Raw genomic sequence first — 15,765 nt, 5'->3', positions numbered from 1 at the left:
GCCTTAAATATACTTAATGGCCCAGGCTCGACAACCCTCTGCTGTAAAGGAATCCACCGATTCACAACCATCTGAGAGAATAAATTTTACCTCATTTCTGCCTTAAATGTGCGACCTCCATTCTGATACGAGACGCTCCATTCCTTGACGGCCCCAGAAGGGAACTAACCATTCTGCATCCAATCCGTTACATCACCAAAAACACCTGTATGTTTCAACAAGGAGCATTTTTGTAGGACTGTTTCTGAGCAGATGAAAGCAATGGATTTCAGTGCTTCTTCCCATTTAATTCATCTCTGATGTGAAACTCTCATTGATTCTGATAGAGATACTCTCTTTGCTGGTTTTAATGCCAGAAATTCATGTTCATGTTAAGAGTTTGTACAGGAACAATAAATCCTTACTCCCTGACTGGAAATCAATCCAGGAAACAGCAGTCAGAGTGCTGAATCACAACTACCAGAGCACCAACGAAGGTGCATGCAATGCTTGCAACTTCTCTTGCTGGCAATGCTTTTGAATTTTATCATTTGCAAAATGACGGAGATTGTTCCATGATCTTATATCAATGCCAATCATTAAACATCTCACTTGTAAATACAGTTTCCGGCACTTGGTTTTGTGTGTCCTGACGTTTTAAGTGCTCATCTAAATAGGTATTCAATGTCTTGAGGGCTTCAATGGAACAAAAACAGCCCTTCTCCCAATGACAGGAAACATTACTGTTTGCTGGAACACGAAATCTACAATTTCCTCCTTGACAACAGTTCCGAAAACCAAACTCTTCCTCAGAGCCATTTGCCAGTTTTCCTCATGATGCCAGTAGTTTGAGATTATATCCGTCTGGTTACCGCTAATGACTTTCATTTTCAAACTCTCTGCTCAGCCGAGGAGTGTTGTCCCTCAGGGTAAACCACATCACTTTTCTCTCTCTAATAATGGCCCAGAACAAGTATGGCAACATTAGCTTTTCATGCGTGGCTCACTGTCAGATTTTGTGATATTGTAAACATGGGACTCACAGGGATATTTTATTCTTTATTGTATGCATTATGTAGGTCAGTTGTGCTTGTAAGAGATAAACAGAAAGATTGCTTGTACACGTAGTAACTTATATAAATTAAAAGTCTACAATGGCGGCTGCATTAACCCAGAATTCCGAGCGTTGGTTAACGTCCCCTATGGGCAGGTTCCTTATCGCTGCGCATGCACAGACACACCGCGGCTCAACAATGGCATTGCGCATGCGCGTTCGGAGCGATCCGGAGAAGCAGTTGTACTTTTCCTCGGCTCCACAAAAGGTAACAATGAGGCGGAGTGGAGCAGGCGATGGGCCGGTCGACGGGCAGGGTTTCCTAACCACTTTGTGGATGCGCTCGGGTTCATATAAAGATAATATTGTCCTCGTTTCACGAAACTGGACAAATCGCTGCACCCTCTTAGAGACAGGTTCCCGCTTATCATCCGCCATCTTTGTATGGGGCAAAGGGCAGCTGGGCGCATGTGCGATCACTCAGGGCCAGGGGCGGGAATGTTGTGCTTCGGGGAGGGACCCGAAACGTCAACTTTCCTGCTCCCCTGATGCTGCCTGGCCTGCTGCGTTCCGCCAGCTCCACACTGTGTTATCTCTGACTCCAGCATCGGCAGTTCTTATTATCTCTGACAGAATGTTGTGAATGTGTCTCCTGGACATTAAGGGATGGAGTTTATAAACTACTTTTACAGGGGGTGAAGAGGGGAGTATTTACACACAGCAAACTCAAAATCACAGAAATGTTTGTTTCATCTGAAATTCTGTCCTGGACTGACTGAGATGGCTTTCGTAAACTCATTTTACAGCATGCTGGAAGAGGATTTGCTGATTGGAAACTCAAACCAAATGATATACCAAGATCTGATCGTGCCACTTTATCCTTTATTCATTCAGCACTGGATATTATTGGCCTTTGAATGCAAGTGTTGAGTGAAATAAAAGTTACATAAATTTCCTTCCTTACATCTCCCAGTAACACTTACCCAATATCTTATATCTGTGTCTCTAATACCTTTACTATCAGCGAATGGTAACAGCTGCTCTTTATCTGCCTTATCTAAACCTATCATAAACCTAGACACTTCTATCAAATCTCACGTCAGTCTTCTTCGCTCTATGCAGAGCAACTTCAGTTTCTCCAACCCGACCTTGCAACTAATATTCCTAATTCCTTGAACCATTCTGATCAACCCCAGTACTGACAAAGGTTTTCAGCCTGAAACGTTGACTTTCCTGCTCCTTGAATGCTGTCTGACTGACTATGCTTTTCCAGCTCCGCATTTATTCATTCTGATCAATCTCCTTTTAAATCTCACCACATCTTTTGTGGTGATCACTTGTTTGCAGAGACCCAAATGCACTGTGTTCATGTGTGTGATCTGATCACACAATCAATTGCTCCATAACATCGCCGTGATTGCTTAGTGAGAGTTTCTGCTGACCCCAGTCCTTCTGAATTCTTTTGAGCTGCAGACTTTGGCATATGATTTTAAATTTGAAAACACTGAAATTGTTTCTGTATTTTTAACCAGTAACCTGCATGATTCAGCTTCGGGTGCTGTTTTTAGTTATCTGTGAAAGCTTGACATGGCTCTGGGGCTGGTGTGACCCTTTTACTGTGGATCTGAATCAATATCCATCCATTCCTCTGGTTCATCTCTGCTCTCCCTGATCAACTCTCTGTCCTTGTCTAACCTCCTCTAACTCCGATTATGGGTGCAACTGTCTTAGGTGTTTTATTGTTACTTCCATTTACTCTCTAAATGAGGTTTTTACATCTGAACATCCCCTGACCATTTGCAGCTGGCAATTATCCTCCCACAGTAGCTCCCACGATGCTGTTAGGTAAGGAGTTATTCACCAAGTGATGATGAAGGGACTGTGATATTTGTCTAAATTGATGACAATTAATTTATATCACATGTCTTTGACATAGTGGAAACTTCTAAGCTGTTCCTCAGGTGTGGTTATAAAGCAATTTTTGATTACAATCACATAAAAAGATATCAGAGTTGACAAAATGTTTTATGGTCAAATATGTAGTTTTCAAGGAGTACTTTAAAGTAGAAAAGTGATGTTGAGAAAGTGAGAAGTTTAGTGAAGAAATGTCACACTTTATGGCCTGGTTGAGGGCACCAAATGTGGAACAGTTAAAATTGAGAATGCTCAGGAGGTTGGAATTAGAGGTAATGCAGATATCTTGGAGGGCATTTGTTAAAATTCATTCTTGGGATGTGGGCTTCGCTGGCTCGGTTAGCATTTATTGGCCATCTGTAATTGCCTTTGAGAGGGCTGGAGGACATTACAGAGAAAGAGAAAAAGGACACTATCAAGAGATTGAATAGAAGAATGAAAAGCTTAAAGTTTAGCTGCACAAGCACAAGGTGTTGGGTGAAGCAGACTTGATGCAAATACTCAAACAGGCAGCAGAGTTTTGGATGACCTCAGGATTACATCACTGGGTGAATAACCTGTAACTCCTTCCCTGACAGCATTGTGGGAGCTTGTGTGGGAAGATAAAGCTGCTAAGGCAGCAGCACATGCTTGGGAAAATGGGCAGTGGTAAAAATCTCATTCGGATACAGTGAATGGAAGGAAGAATAAAACACTAAATAGAGCTCAAGTACATCCATTAATAGCGGCAGAGGAAGTTAGACAAGTGCAGGGAGGGGAATGTGAGAGGACGGTGGGGAATGTGTTAGGATAGTTAAGTCCAGAGGGAACAAAGGAATGGATGAGACATTCAGCAGCAGATGAGCAGAGACTGAGAAGAGCCAGGTGATGTTACTGGGGTGGAAGTGGGCAGTCTTTGTGACAGTGGGTATGTGTGGTTGAAAAGTCATCTTGGTGTGTGAAGTATTTCACCATGGTTATGATGTGTTTGGTTCAGACTCAGATAGTTGTCAGGGAGAGGGATGGAGTCAGTCGTGAGGCAGTGGAGTTTGTGTTGGGGACTGAAGACAAAGACTTCAGTTTTGCTATTATTTAATTGTAGGAAATTTCTGCTCCACCAGGGCCAGATGTCAGACAAGTCAGGATGGTGCGTGACCCGGAGGGAATTTGGTGGTGATGGTGTTCACATTCCCTGCTACCCTGCAGCTTTTCGGTGTTGGAGGCTGTGTTTGGAAGATTCTGATAAGGTTATGGTCAAGTTGTGTGTGTTGAAAATCCTCCTCCTTCAGTCCCTTCCTTCACATAGAAGCCAGAGTCTTGTGAGAGATTCTCTCTCACTCTATTGTTGTTTGTTTAACATCAATTTCACAGGATATTAGAAGGGGAAGATTCACAAACCCAACCATTACAACATGATCTGATGGAGTTGCCTGTTTTATCACAACTGGAACGTGATCCGATTTTGAACATGGAAGGAAACAGCCCTGGAGAGGAACGTACATATTTTGTGTGTGTGGACAAGGCTTCAGCCAATTATCAGGCTTCACAAACCACAAATGCAGTCACACTGGGGAGAAACAGTGAAAATGTGGCGATTGTGAGGAGGAATTCATTTCCCCACCTGAGCCGGAAACTCATCGACGCTGTCACGCCAGTAACAGGCCATTCACCTGCTCAGTGTGTGGGAAGAGACTCACTCAGTCATTTAACCTGCTGCAACACCAGCTCGTTCACACTGAGGAGAGATCATTTCAATGCCTGGACTGCGGAAGGTGCTGTAAAAGTTCCGGGACTGCTATGCCATCAATGTGTTCATTCTGCAGACAGACCTTTTAAATGCCCAGACTGTGGAAAATGCTTTAAAACTTCCAGGGAGATGTCATCCCATCAATTACCTCACATTAATGAGAGACCTTTTAAATGCCCAGACTGTGAAAAAAACACAGAGTTCACACATCTCAACAGCGATTGGATTTTGCAGTTCCTCACATTCAGGACTGAAGGTAAAGTTTTAACATTTTGGATAAAACTCACGTCAATCAGCTTTATGTCAAAAACAGTGTGGCAGGTCATTGTAAGGATGTGATCATGGAGTACTTGGTAGAGTCAGCACGGCTTCATCAATGGGAAGTCATACCTGACAAATCTTAGAAGTCCTTGAGGAGGTGCTGAGCAAGTTACGTGAAGGAGAGCTAGTGGAAGTGATCTGTTTGGACTTCCACATGACATTTGACAAGATGCCACATGGGAAGCTGCTAAATAAGATAAGAGCCCGTGATTTCGGGGCCAAGACACTGACAAATCTTGAGGATTGGGTGACTGACAGGGCTCTTTTTCAGGATGGCAGCCAGTGACTAGTGGCATTCAGCAGGGGTCAGTGTTGGGACCACAATTATTCACATTATTCATTAACAATCTGGACAAAGGAATTGAGGACATTGTTGCTAGGTTTGCAGATGACACGATGATAGGTGGAGGGACAGGTCACATTCAGGAAGCAGGATGATTGCAGAGTGACTTGGACAGGCGAGGAGAGTGGACAAAGAAGTGGCAGGTGGAATACAATGAGGGAAAATGTGAAGTTATACATTTTGATCAGAAAGCTAGAGGCATAGACTATATTCGAAATGGGGAAAGGCTTTAGAAATCTGAATCACAAAGGGACTTGAGAGTTCTAGTTCAGGATTCTCTTAGGGTTAAAGTGCAGGTTCAGTTGGTGGTTAGGAAGGCAAATGCAATGTAGGCATTCATTTCAAGAGAGCTGGAAAACAGGAGCAGAGATGCACTATTGAGTCTAAACAAGGCTCTGGTCATATTGCATTTGTAATTTTTGAGCAGTTTTAGGCCCAGTATCTGAGAAAAGACATGCTGGTGTTGGACGGTGTCCAGAGGTGGTCCAGAAGAATAATTACATGGATGAAGGACTTGTCATAAGAGGATTGGTTGAGGACTCTCTGTTCTTGATAGAGTTTAGAAGGATGGGGTGGGGGATGGGAATCTGAATGAAACTTACAGAATACTGAGGGACGTGGATCTAGTAGACATGGAGAAGATGTTTCCACTATAGAAGAGACCAGGACTCGGGGGCACCGCCTCAGAGTGAAGGAATGACACTTTAGAACTGAGAAAAGGAGGAATTTCTTCAGACAGAGGGTGGTGAATCTGCAGAGTTAATTGACACAGAGAGCTGTGCAGGCCGAGTCGTTCAGCGTATTTCAGACAGCAATGGATGTTTTCTTGATTAGTGAGGGGATGAAGGGTTATGGGGAGAAGGCAGGAGAATGGTTTTGAGAAACACATCAGCCATGATTAAATGGCAGAGCAAATTTGATGGACTGAATGGTCTAATTCTGATCGTATACCTTGTGGTCTTTTGGTAATAGTTCAAATAAAATTTGGTCCCTTTTGCAGTGCGTTGTATCTCCCCTGCAGCAGTAGTTGCCACAGTCCCAGAGAACCATAGGGCTGTGCTCTCACTGGAGAGAGAGAGAGAGAGACAGAGCGACAGAGCAATGACTGGTGATGAGTTTAACCTGAGAGAGCTCCTGTTCATGAGACACAGCTCCTAGTCCCTCTACCATGTTCCCACTAAACTGCTGATCCATGTGATGCATATTGTTAACAATTCTCTTTCTCCTGGGTCTGTCCCTCTCACTGATAATTCCGCCATCATCAACCTTCTTGGGAAAGACTGACACTTCATCCTACCATCTTTGCAAACTGTCAATCTCCACTCTCTCTTTCATTGATGATTAAGAGTTGGGGACCAAGTGTAGTGTGTCAAAGTTCACAAAGATAAGTGGTAGAGCGAAGTGTGCAGAGGACACTGAATGTCTACACAGGGATATAGATAGGTTGAGAGAATGGGTAAGGGTCTGGCAGATGGAGTACAATATTGAGGTTATCCATTTTGGTCGGAATAACAGCAAAATTGACTACAATTTAAATTGTTAAATATTGCTGCGTACTGCTGTGGAGAAGGACCTGGGTGACGAATAAAAAAAATTAGTTTGCAGATGCAGTTAATTAAGAAGGCAAATGGAATAGTGTCCTTCATTGGTAAAGGGATGGAGTTTAAAAATAGGGAGGTTATACTGCAGCTGGAAACCGTGCTGGTGAGGCCATACCTACAGTACTGTGTACATTTTTGGTCCTCTGACTTGAGAAAGGATACACTGGCACTGGAGGGCATACAGAGGAGTTTCACTAGGTGCATTCCAAAATTGAGATGGCTGATGAGGAGAGATTGAGTAGACTGGGACTATATTCATTGAAATTTAGAAAAATGATAGGGGAACTCATACAATTATGAAAGGAATAGATAAGATAGAAGCAGGGATGTTGGGTGGGTGGAACTAGAACTAGGGGGCATTACCTCAACTAAGGGGGAGCACATTTAGGATTGAGTTGAGAAGGAACTTCTCCCAACGGATTGTGAATCTGTGGGATTCCCTGCCCAGTGAAGAATTTGAGACTACGTCAGATTTTAAGGCAAAGATTTTCGAACCGTAAAGGAAATGAAGGTTATGGTGAGTGGGCAGTTAAGTGGAGCTGAATCCATGGAAAGATCAGCCATGATCTTATCGAATGGCAGAGCAGGCTGGACAGACCAGATGGCTTACTCCTGCTCCTATTTCTTATGTTCCTCTCGAAATTCCCTGAACTTGGTTGTCCCTCAAGGATCTATCCTTGGTTCTGCTGTTACACCTTTTATTATAATAGACTCTAAGATGTATCCAGTAACAGATGTTAAGCTAAATAGTCTACAGTTAACATTTTTTTCCCATATAGAGGTACTAAGCTGGCAGTTTTCTAACCCCCTGGGACTCTTCCAAACTCTAAAGATTCTTGTAAAATGACTACCAGTGCATCCACGATCTCTGCAGCTAGCTCCTTTCATATCCTACGATGTAACCAACCAGATCCAGCCTTTAATTGGTCTTTAGCTCCAATAGATTTCCTAACATTTCATCTCCAATGATATTCATTGCATTTATTTCCTATTCTTTTATTTGCCTTTTCGCTTTTAAACAATTTTGAAAAGCTACAAGCGGCTTCTACTGTGAAGACTGGTGTAGTGTATTTATTGAACACTTCTGCCATTTCCTGGTTCCCCATTATTATTTTCCCAGTTCATTCTCTCAAGGACCTGTGCTCACTAGATTTAGACAGGCAGATTATTCTTTTTAATCGGTAGAGAAATTAAAGATTGTGGGAAATGGCAGCACAGTGGGTTATCAGATCTGCCATGATCTCATTGAATGGCCTACTCCTGCTCCAACACCTTGTGGATGGCAGTGTTTTTAATACATGGTGGATGCCCCTACAATTGGCAGAAAGCTGCTGCATCTAATGTGGAATAGATGTTCTCCTGATGGATATTATCAGGCATGAGCAAACATTCCAACTCACTCGATGTCCATTATTGTGGAAAGTTTTGTCATTATTTACACATCAAACTCGAAGCAACGTGCCAATTTTCCACACAAATGCATGTTGCTCCATCAAACGGTGAATGTGACCACAAGCGCAGATTTTCCTGAATTTGCCAGGGACAGAAATCTGTCTGGGGGATTAAAACATTGCCTGCTGGGAGATATGGCATGGATTTGGGAGGAAACAATTCATTCCAGGACTTTGGATGGGAAGGGCAGGTTCAAAATAAGACAGTAACTTGCAGGGATGGTGGGGTTGGATCATGAATATAGCAGGTTTAAAGTAAAAGGGAACAAAACCTGCAAGACAACCATTAACAAATGCAGCAAATAGAGATGTTCAGTGGTCAGACATTTCATGGGAATAGGGCCATTGGAGCAGGAAGTGAGTGTCTTGGACAAGGTGAGCTCTCACATATCATGATAGGAAATGGGGGGAGAGTGAAGACACATACATGCCCAGGGCTCAGACATGGAACAACTTTTGAGGCAGTTTGTCCCAGTGAGCGAATGAGAGAGAGGGAAACAGGACAGGGAGCTGATCAGATTGTCTCAATCTTAGTGACAAAGAAGCTTGTGTTCCTTGTACTTATTGTTGGAGGTGAGGATGGAGGAGGCAGGAGAGAGGGAGAGCCTTTCAAAAATAACAAACTGGTGTTCGATATTAAAAAGACTCACCACACTGTACAATTGATACATATCTGATTTATTTGACACCCAGAATGCTAGCACCTTTAACTTGGTTGGATTTTATTAACATCAGCAGAAATAGAGCCTGATATACATGGGTCAGTTCTGGATGTGATTAACAGGAAAATCCCAACACCAGAACTACTTGTGACATCGCTGGTGTCTCACCAGATGGGATGAATGAGCAAATTTCTTCTCACACTTGGAGCAGGCATATGGTATCTCCCCAGTGTAAACTCGCTGGTGTGACTGAAGATGAGATAATTGTGTGAACTTCTTCTGACACACAGAGCAGATGAATGGCTTCTCTCCAGTGTGAGTGCATTGATGTAGAGCGAGTTCAGATGAATGCTTAAACCCAGTCTCACAGTGAGAGCACTTGAATGGTCTCTCATCTGTATGAGCACTTTGATGGCGTGTCAGTTCCCTGGAACTTTTACAGCACTTCCCAGTGTTTGCACATTTAAAAGGTCTCTCATTAGTATGAACCTGCTTGTGTCTCAGCAGGTTGGACAAATCAGTAAAGCCCTTCTCACAAACAGAGCAGTGAACGGCTTCTCCCCACTGTGAACTCGCTGGTTTTGCAGCAAGTGCGCTGACTGAGTGAAGCCCTTCTCACACACAGAGCACAGGAACAACGTCTCCCCAGTGTAACAGCGCTAATGAGTTTCCAGCTCACAGGGGAAATTAAATGCCCTCCCCACAGTCCCCACATTTACACAGCTTCTCCCTGCTGTGACTGCACTTGTGTTTAGACAGGCCAGAAGATTGGCTGAAGCCTCGACCACAAACAGAACATGTGTACAGTTTCTCCCCACTCAGAGGTGTTTTCTTTTTCCATGGTCAAAATCCAATGATGTTCTGGTTACTATAAATTGAGTAATTTGTCAAATCTTGATGAGGTGTTTGGCTCAAGTTTCCTAATTGCGAATCCTCACCCTTGAATATGCTGTGAAATTGATTTAAATAGAAGCAGTGAGTGAGAACTCACAAAAATATAAAGGCAGTATGTGAAATTGAGCTGAATGAAACTGCTGATTTGTGGGAATAATCATTCCTGCACCTATTTGTCATGCCATGTTCAGTTCTCCCAGCAACCTCATGTGTCTTTCCATGTCTAGTATCCAGCAGCAATTATCATTCAAATCCCATATTAAACACTCCGGTTGGTTAAACTGAATTATAATCAGAAAACCTGCTGATGAAAAAATGAAGCAAGGCTTGGGGCTGAGTCTCTGAAAGCCTTGTAAAAAGCCAATCCAACAGCGCTTCTTCACCCTGAAATGTAAATATAACTTGATACTTCTCCAAAAATCTGTTGAATGTGTTAATTGTATAGATACAGAAGCTATTTCCTCTCGTGGGGAATTGAGAACAAAGGGACATTATTTGGAGATAATGTGAAATCTTCATACAATTCTTCATAGGATTGTAAAAATTCAGAATGAAAACAGAACATGTTGAAAAAACTCAGAAGTTCAGGCAATATGTTTGCAGAAAGAAATAGAGTTAATGTTTCAGGTATATGAATTTTCATCAGGACTGGGAAACGTAAGAAATGTAATTGGATTTGAGTAAGATTTGGGTTAGGCGAGTACAAAAAGATGGTCTGTGACAAGGGAGAAGACAGGAAAGATTAAATGACAGAAAGGCCACAGACAATGGAGTTGGAGCTGGAAAAGAAACAAAGTAACAAAAGATGTGCCTGGAGCAGGTGTGCAGCTCACAAAGAAACAAACTGAAACAAGGGAAATGAAAACAAAATAGGGGACAGAGTTCACAGTCTGAAAATGTTGGTCTCCATGGTGAGTCCAGAAAGCTTTAAAGTGCTGAATTGAAAGATGAGGTGCTTTCTTGAAGCTTATGTGTAACTTCACTGGAAGAGTGCAGTGAGTGCGGCACAGAAATATCAGTGTGAGAGCAAAGTGGAGAATTAGAAATGTAAAATCCCTGGTCATGGCAGGTTGTGGATACTGAGAGCCAATTGAACATTTTAAAATGGAGATGTTAGATTTTTGTTAAGAGCTTAACAAAGGTAAAGGTATATGAAATAAAGGTCAGTCCTGATTGAATTGAATGTTTGAGGAGACTTAAGGGACTAAATGGCCTCCTTCTGTTCCAAATGTTCCTCTGATATATTCAGAAAGTCCTCAGGGTATTGGAAAGCTATTGACAAAGAATTCAAAGGGAACTCAATATCTTTTTTTCCTTTATTCATTCACAGGATGTGGGAGTAGCTTTTAGGCAGTATTTATTGCCCATCCCAGTTGCCGAAAGGGCAGTTGAGAGTTAACCACATTGCTGTGTTTCAGGAGTCACAAATAGGCCAGACCAGGTCAGGGTGGCGGTTTGCTAAAAGACGTTAGTGAACCAGATGGGTTTTTCTGACAATTGGCAAAGGATTCATGGTCATCACTAAATTCTTAATTCCAGGTTTTTTTTGTTGAATTCAAATTCCACCATCTGCATTGGCATGATTCAAACCCAGAACGTTATCTTGGCCTCTGGATTAACAGTCCACCAATAATACTATGAGACCATTGCCTCCCTATTTGAAAAGTGGGTATCAAACAACACTTAACATAGAAGCAAAATACTGTGGATGCTGGATTAAGTTTAATCAGTAAGTGTTGGAGAAACTCAGCTGCTCCGGCAGTCTCTGTGGCGCGAGAAATGGAATTAACATTTCAAGTCCAGCATAACTCTTCAGAACTTCAGACCAGTTAACATAGAGTTGCTTTAGTGGCTCAGGACCATCCATGAAGAAGCTGCCAATCTGTCCTCTCCCCTGTCCATTCCTCAGAGTTTTGATTAGAATATTGGAATGGTTACAATGCAACAGAGGCCATTCAGCCCAACGTGTCCATGCCAATGATTGTCTTACCCCCTGCTTTTGCTCTATAGCCTTGTATAATTTTCTTTTTTGAAACATCTGCAAAGCGATCACCTCCTTCCTAAAATGTGGTTCCCTGTATTGAACACAACGCTCCGTTCGAGGGTGATCTGTGTCTGATACAGGTTCATTATAACTTCCTTGATTCCTTGTTATTCTTCAGGAGTTGGGCATCACCCCTTCTCCTGCCTGATAGCGACACGACCATCTTTGAAAGAGCTGTCAGTTAGTCCTACTTTCCTCTGACTCTTTATTTAAAATAGGAGATCTGATTCACTGCTGAAAGTTATTGTTGAATTTGCTTCTACTCCTCTTCAGGCAGGGCATTACAGATCACAATAACTGCCTGAGTAAAATCTCCCTCTCTCCTACGTTGCTGAAAATTATTTAATGTGATGTGTTCAATTGTTGAATATCTGCTAAAAGCATTTCCTGGGTGGATTTCAGGGAACATGCTCCTGCCATCTTTGAGAAACTGAGGACACAACACAGTGTGTTTGAAACAAAGCTGATTTATTTGTTGTTTTAAAATAACGACTTCCAGTCACATCACAGTGCCATTAACCTCAGAAAGAAAACAAAACCCAATTCTCTGAATTAATCTGTTTCAGTTATGAATGTGATTAACTGCAGCAACAACAGCAGAATCCAATTTCCGTCATCACTTATGAACTCATTGGTGTATCAGTGGGTAAGGATGTCTAAGGGAATCCCTTTTCAGACACAGAGCAGGTGAATGCGCTCTCCCCAGTGTAAACTGACTGGTTTCTCAGCAGGCTTTGTGTTGTTGCGCACACAGCAACTGATTAGCTTATTCCTCATTGCGAGTGTGTTTGTAGCTCAGCAGATCACTGTTCTTAACACACTTCACACAGCCAGAACATTGAAAATGTCTTTGATCGATGTGAACAAGTTGGTGCGAAGTGAAGCAGGTTAAACAAGTGATTCCTTCCCTAATACAAACTTATTGGTGTCTCAGCAGAGTTCTTGACTTAGCAAAACTCTTTGCATATATGAACACGCTGATGCTAAATAAGGGGCTGAGCAACAAATGTTGTCTTCCTGTGGAGAGCAATCCAACAGTCATTCCTCACTCTGAAATTACAGTTCAGCATATCTCTGGTGCTTTAAAATATTCTAAGTATGAGATGAGCTTTATAGTATTCTTTTTAATTTGTGTGAATCCGTTCATAGATTTACAGAAAATTTACAGCGCAGGAAGGGACCACTTCTCATTGTGTCTGCACTGGCCAAAAAACAAACATCCATCCAACCTCACCCACTTTCTGACATTGTGTCTGTAGCCCTGCAGGTTCTAGCACTCGAGCTGCAGATCCAGACACCTTTTAAATGTGTTCAGGGTTACTACCTCCACTCCCCTTTCAGATAGTGACTTCCAGACCCTGACTACAGATGCCGATAAATCTGCTGAAATTTTCCAGCAATTTCTGCTTTTGTTTCGCCAATTATCTGGCTTATCTCAAAGAGAAGTGCTTGCACTAAGAAACTGCTGAGGTCCTGGAAGAGAAGGATCCTGTGATGAAATACTTTGGAGAGAATATATCACTTTCAACAGTTCAAGAAGACAGCTCACCACTACCTTCTCAAGAACAATTAGGGATGAGCAATCAGTGTTGGTCAGTGATGAAGGAGTGAAATAAAACAGCTGCTAATAGTCAAAGACAATGTGTTGTTTGTGATAGCAGCCCATGTGATGACAAGGCCCAGTGTATGGGGATGGGGTAAGGACATGGGGAAAGGTACTCCAGCCCAAAAAGGTAGCGTGGCTAAGTGGTCTAAGGTGCTGGATTTAAGCTCCAGTCTCTATTGAGTTGTGGGTTTGTATCCCACTGCTAGCAATAATCACTTGTGATGTACCCTAGTGGAAGCTGGGCAATGTCAATGTTTTTTGGCACAGTGGTTAGCACTGCTGCCTCACAGTGCCAGGGAGCTGGGTTCGATTCCACCCTCGGGTGATTGTCTGTGTGGAGTTTGCGCATTCTCCCTGTGTCTGCGTGGGTTTCCTCCGGGTGCTCCGGTTTCCTCCCACATTCCAAAGATGTGCAGGCAAGGTGGATTGGCCATGATAAATTGCCTGTAGTGTCAGAGATGTGTAGATTAGGTGGGTCATGGGGGATGGGTCTGGGTGGGATGCTCTGTGGTTCGGCGTGGACTTGTTGGGCCGATGGGCCTGTTTCCACACTGTAGGGATTCACTGAAAAAAGGAGACTATTTGTCCTTTAGTCTGGGTCTAACTGAAATGCTGAGCAGTCTCAAAGGGGCTGAATGACCTATTCCAGTTTTTCTGTACATTCTCCCCAGACATCCCCCACTCACAAACTTTGCACAAGGTCTGGTTTCCTGTTGCCGTGTCTTGTCCCCAGCTCTTATGTCGTTCTGTTCATCAGTTGTGTTTGGGTTCTGGTTTATTTGGAATATAAGAACAGGAAGGGGCCAATGAATCACTCAGATCTCTTATATCAGAATCAGAATTAGCTTTATTATCCTATGTACTCAAATGAATACAGTGAAATACTAAATAAAAGCCAAAAGAAATACAGACGCTGTCAATCAGAAACAAAAACAGAAGTTGCCGGAAAAGCTAAGCAAGTCTGGCAGCATCTGTGAAGAGAAATCAGAGTTAACATTTTGGGTCCAGTGACCCTTAAGTGTACAAGTCACCACTTACAGTGCCATCTTAGGTACAAAGGTCCCCAAGTACAGCTTTTTCAGTTACAGTTCTTTGGAAGAATTGAGGTCAAAATACAAAGTCCAGCACTGCAGATTATTGGAATAAATTATAAAATGGAGAAAAAAGTTCAGAACAGGTCTTCCTACCCAGTTCATGCTGGCACTTAGCCTCCAGTTTGCACCGGGCTTCAACTCCAGACCATGCCTGGCTGCAGCTCAGGGTTCATGAGGCCAGGAGAATGCTCTGGAATCACCTTGAGACAGAAGTTCACGCCGAAGCCATGCTGGGCCGGCAGACCATCATAACAGTCCAAGAGGACGCCTCGTCGGGTCTGTGCCGAGGCTGAGAGTTCCGAGCCTGCAAGTCGGAGGCCGTGAGATCCAAGGCTGAGAGTTCTGAAGCCAGGAGTTCAGAAGTCGTGAGGTCCGAGGCTGGAATTTTGAAGGCTAGGAGTTCGGAGGCTGGAAGAGAGAAGAGGAGGATTTAAAAAAATACAAAAGAAAAGAAAAAGAAATGAATCATTCATTGAGGGTCATATCTGATCTGTGACTCATTTACCTGTGTATTTATTTTAGTACTGGCTTTCCCAATCTGTCACAATTTGATTTAAAGAGAACTTTCATTGACATCACACCTTCTGTTAGGCAAGTGTCCCAAGATACATCTCAGAAACATAAACGTACGAATCTGACCAAATTAAATGCTGTGTCAAAGGGGATCTTAGGAGGCCTGACAAAAGCTTGGTTGAAGATATAGGTCTTTAGGTTTTGAAAAGCGGAGAGACGTGGACTGGAAGGGAGGGGAATTCGTCTTCAGCGCCAGTTTTTTAAAAAATCCATTGGTGGGATGTGGCTGTCACTTGACATGCCAGCATGTATTGCCCTCGAGAAAGTGGTAATGAGCTGCTTTCTTGATCTGCAACAGTCTGTGGAGATGTGAGTTCATCCACAATGCTGATAGAGAGGGAGTTCTGGGTTTTTTGAGCCAGGGAGTCTGAAAGAACAGCAATATATCTCCAAGGCAGGATGGTGTGTACCATGGAGGGCAGACTGCAGCTGGTGGCGTTCCCCTGTAACTGCTGTCCTTCTCTGGTCGGAGAGGTCATGGATTTGGAAAATGCTGTTGGTGG

The 15,765-nt window shown here is 43.0% G+C and overlaps 1 protein-coding gene across 1 annotated transcript; it reads left to right on the top strand.

Annotated features, from left to right (window-relative positions):
• Positions 1-1,258: 1,258 nt before the first annotated feature.
• LOC125483820 (zinc finger protein 774-like) lies at positions 1,259-13,334 on the top strand. The gene is made up of 4 exons (XM_048600515.1): positions 1,259-1,301; positions 4,298-4,929; positions 12,556-12,676; positions 13,139-13,334. Exons 2-4 carry the CDS (start codon positions 4,347-4,349, stop codon positions 13,332-13,334), a joined length of 900 nt encoding a protein of 299 aa, XP_048456472.1. The 5' UTR covers positions 1,259-1,301; positions 4,298-4,346.
• Positions 13,335-15,765: the final 2,431 nt, after the last annotated feature.

Source organism: Rhincodon typus, chromosome 8 (assembly GCF_021869965.1).
Source record: "Rhincodon typus isolate 14 chromosome 8, sRhiTyp1.1, whole genome shotgun sequence".
NCBI classification, from domain to species: domain Eukaryota; kingdom Metazoa; phylum Chordata; class Chondrichthyes; order Orectolobiformes; family Rhincodontidae; genus Rhincodon; species Rhincodon typus.
This window is presented reverse-complemented; position numbering and strand designations above follow the sequence as displayed.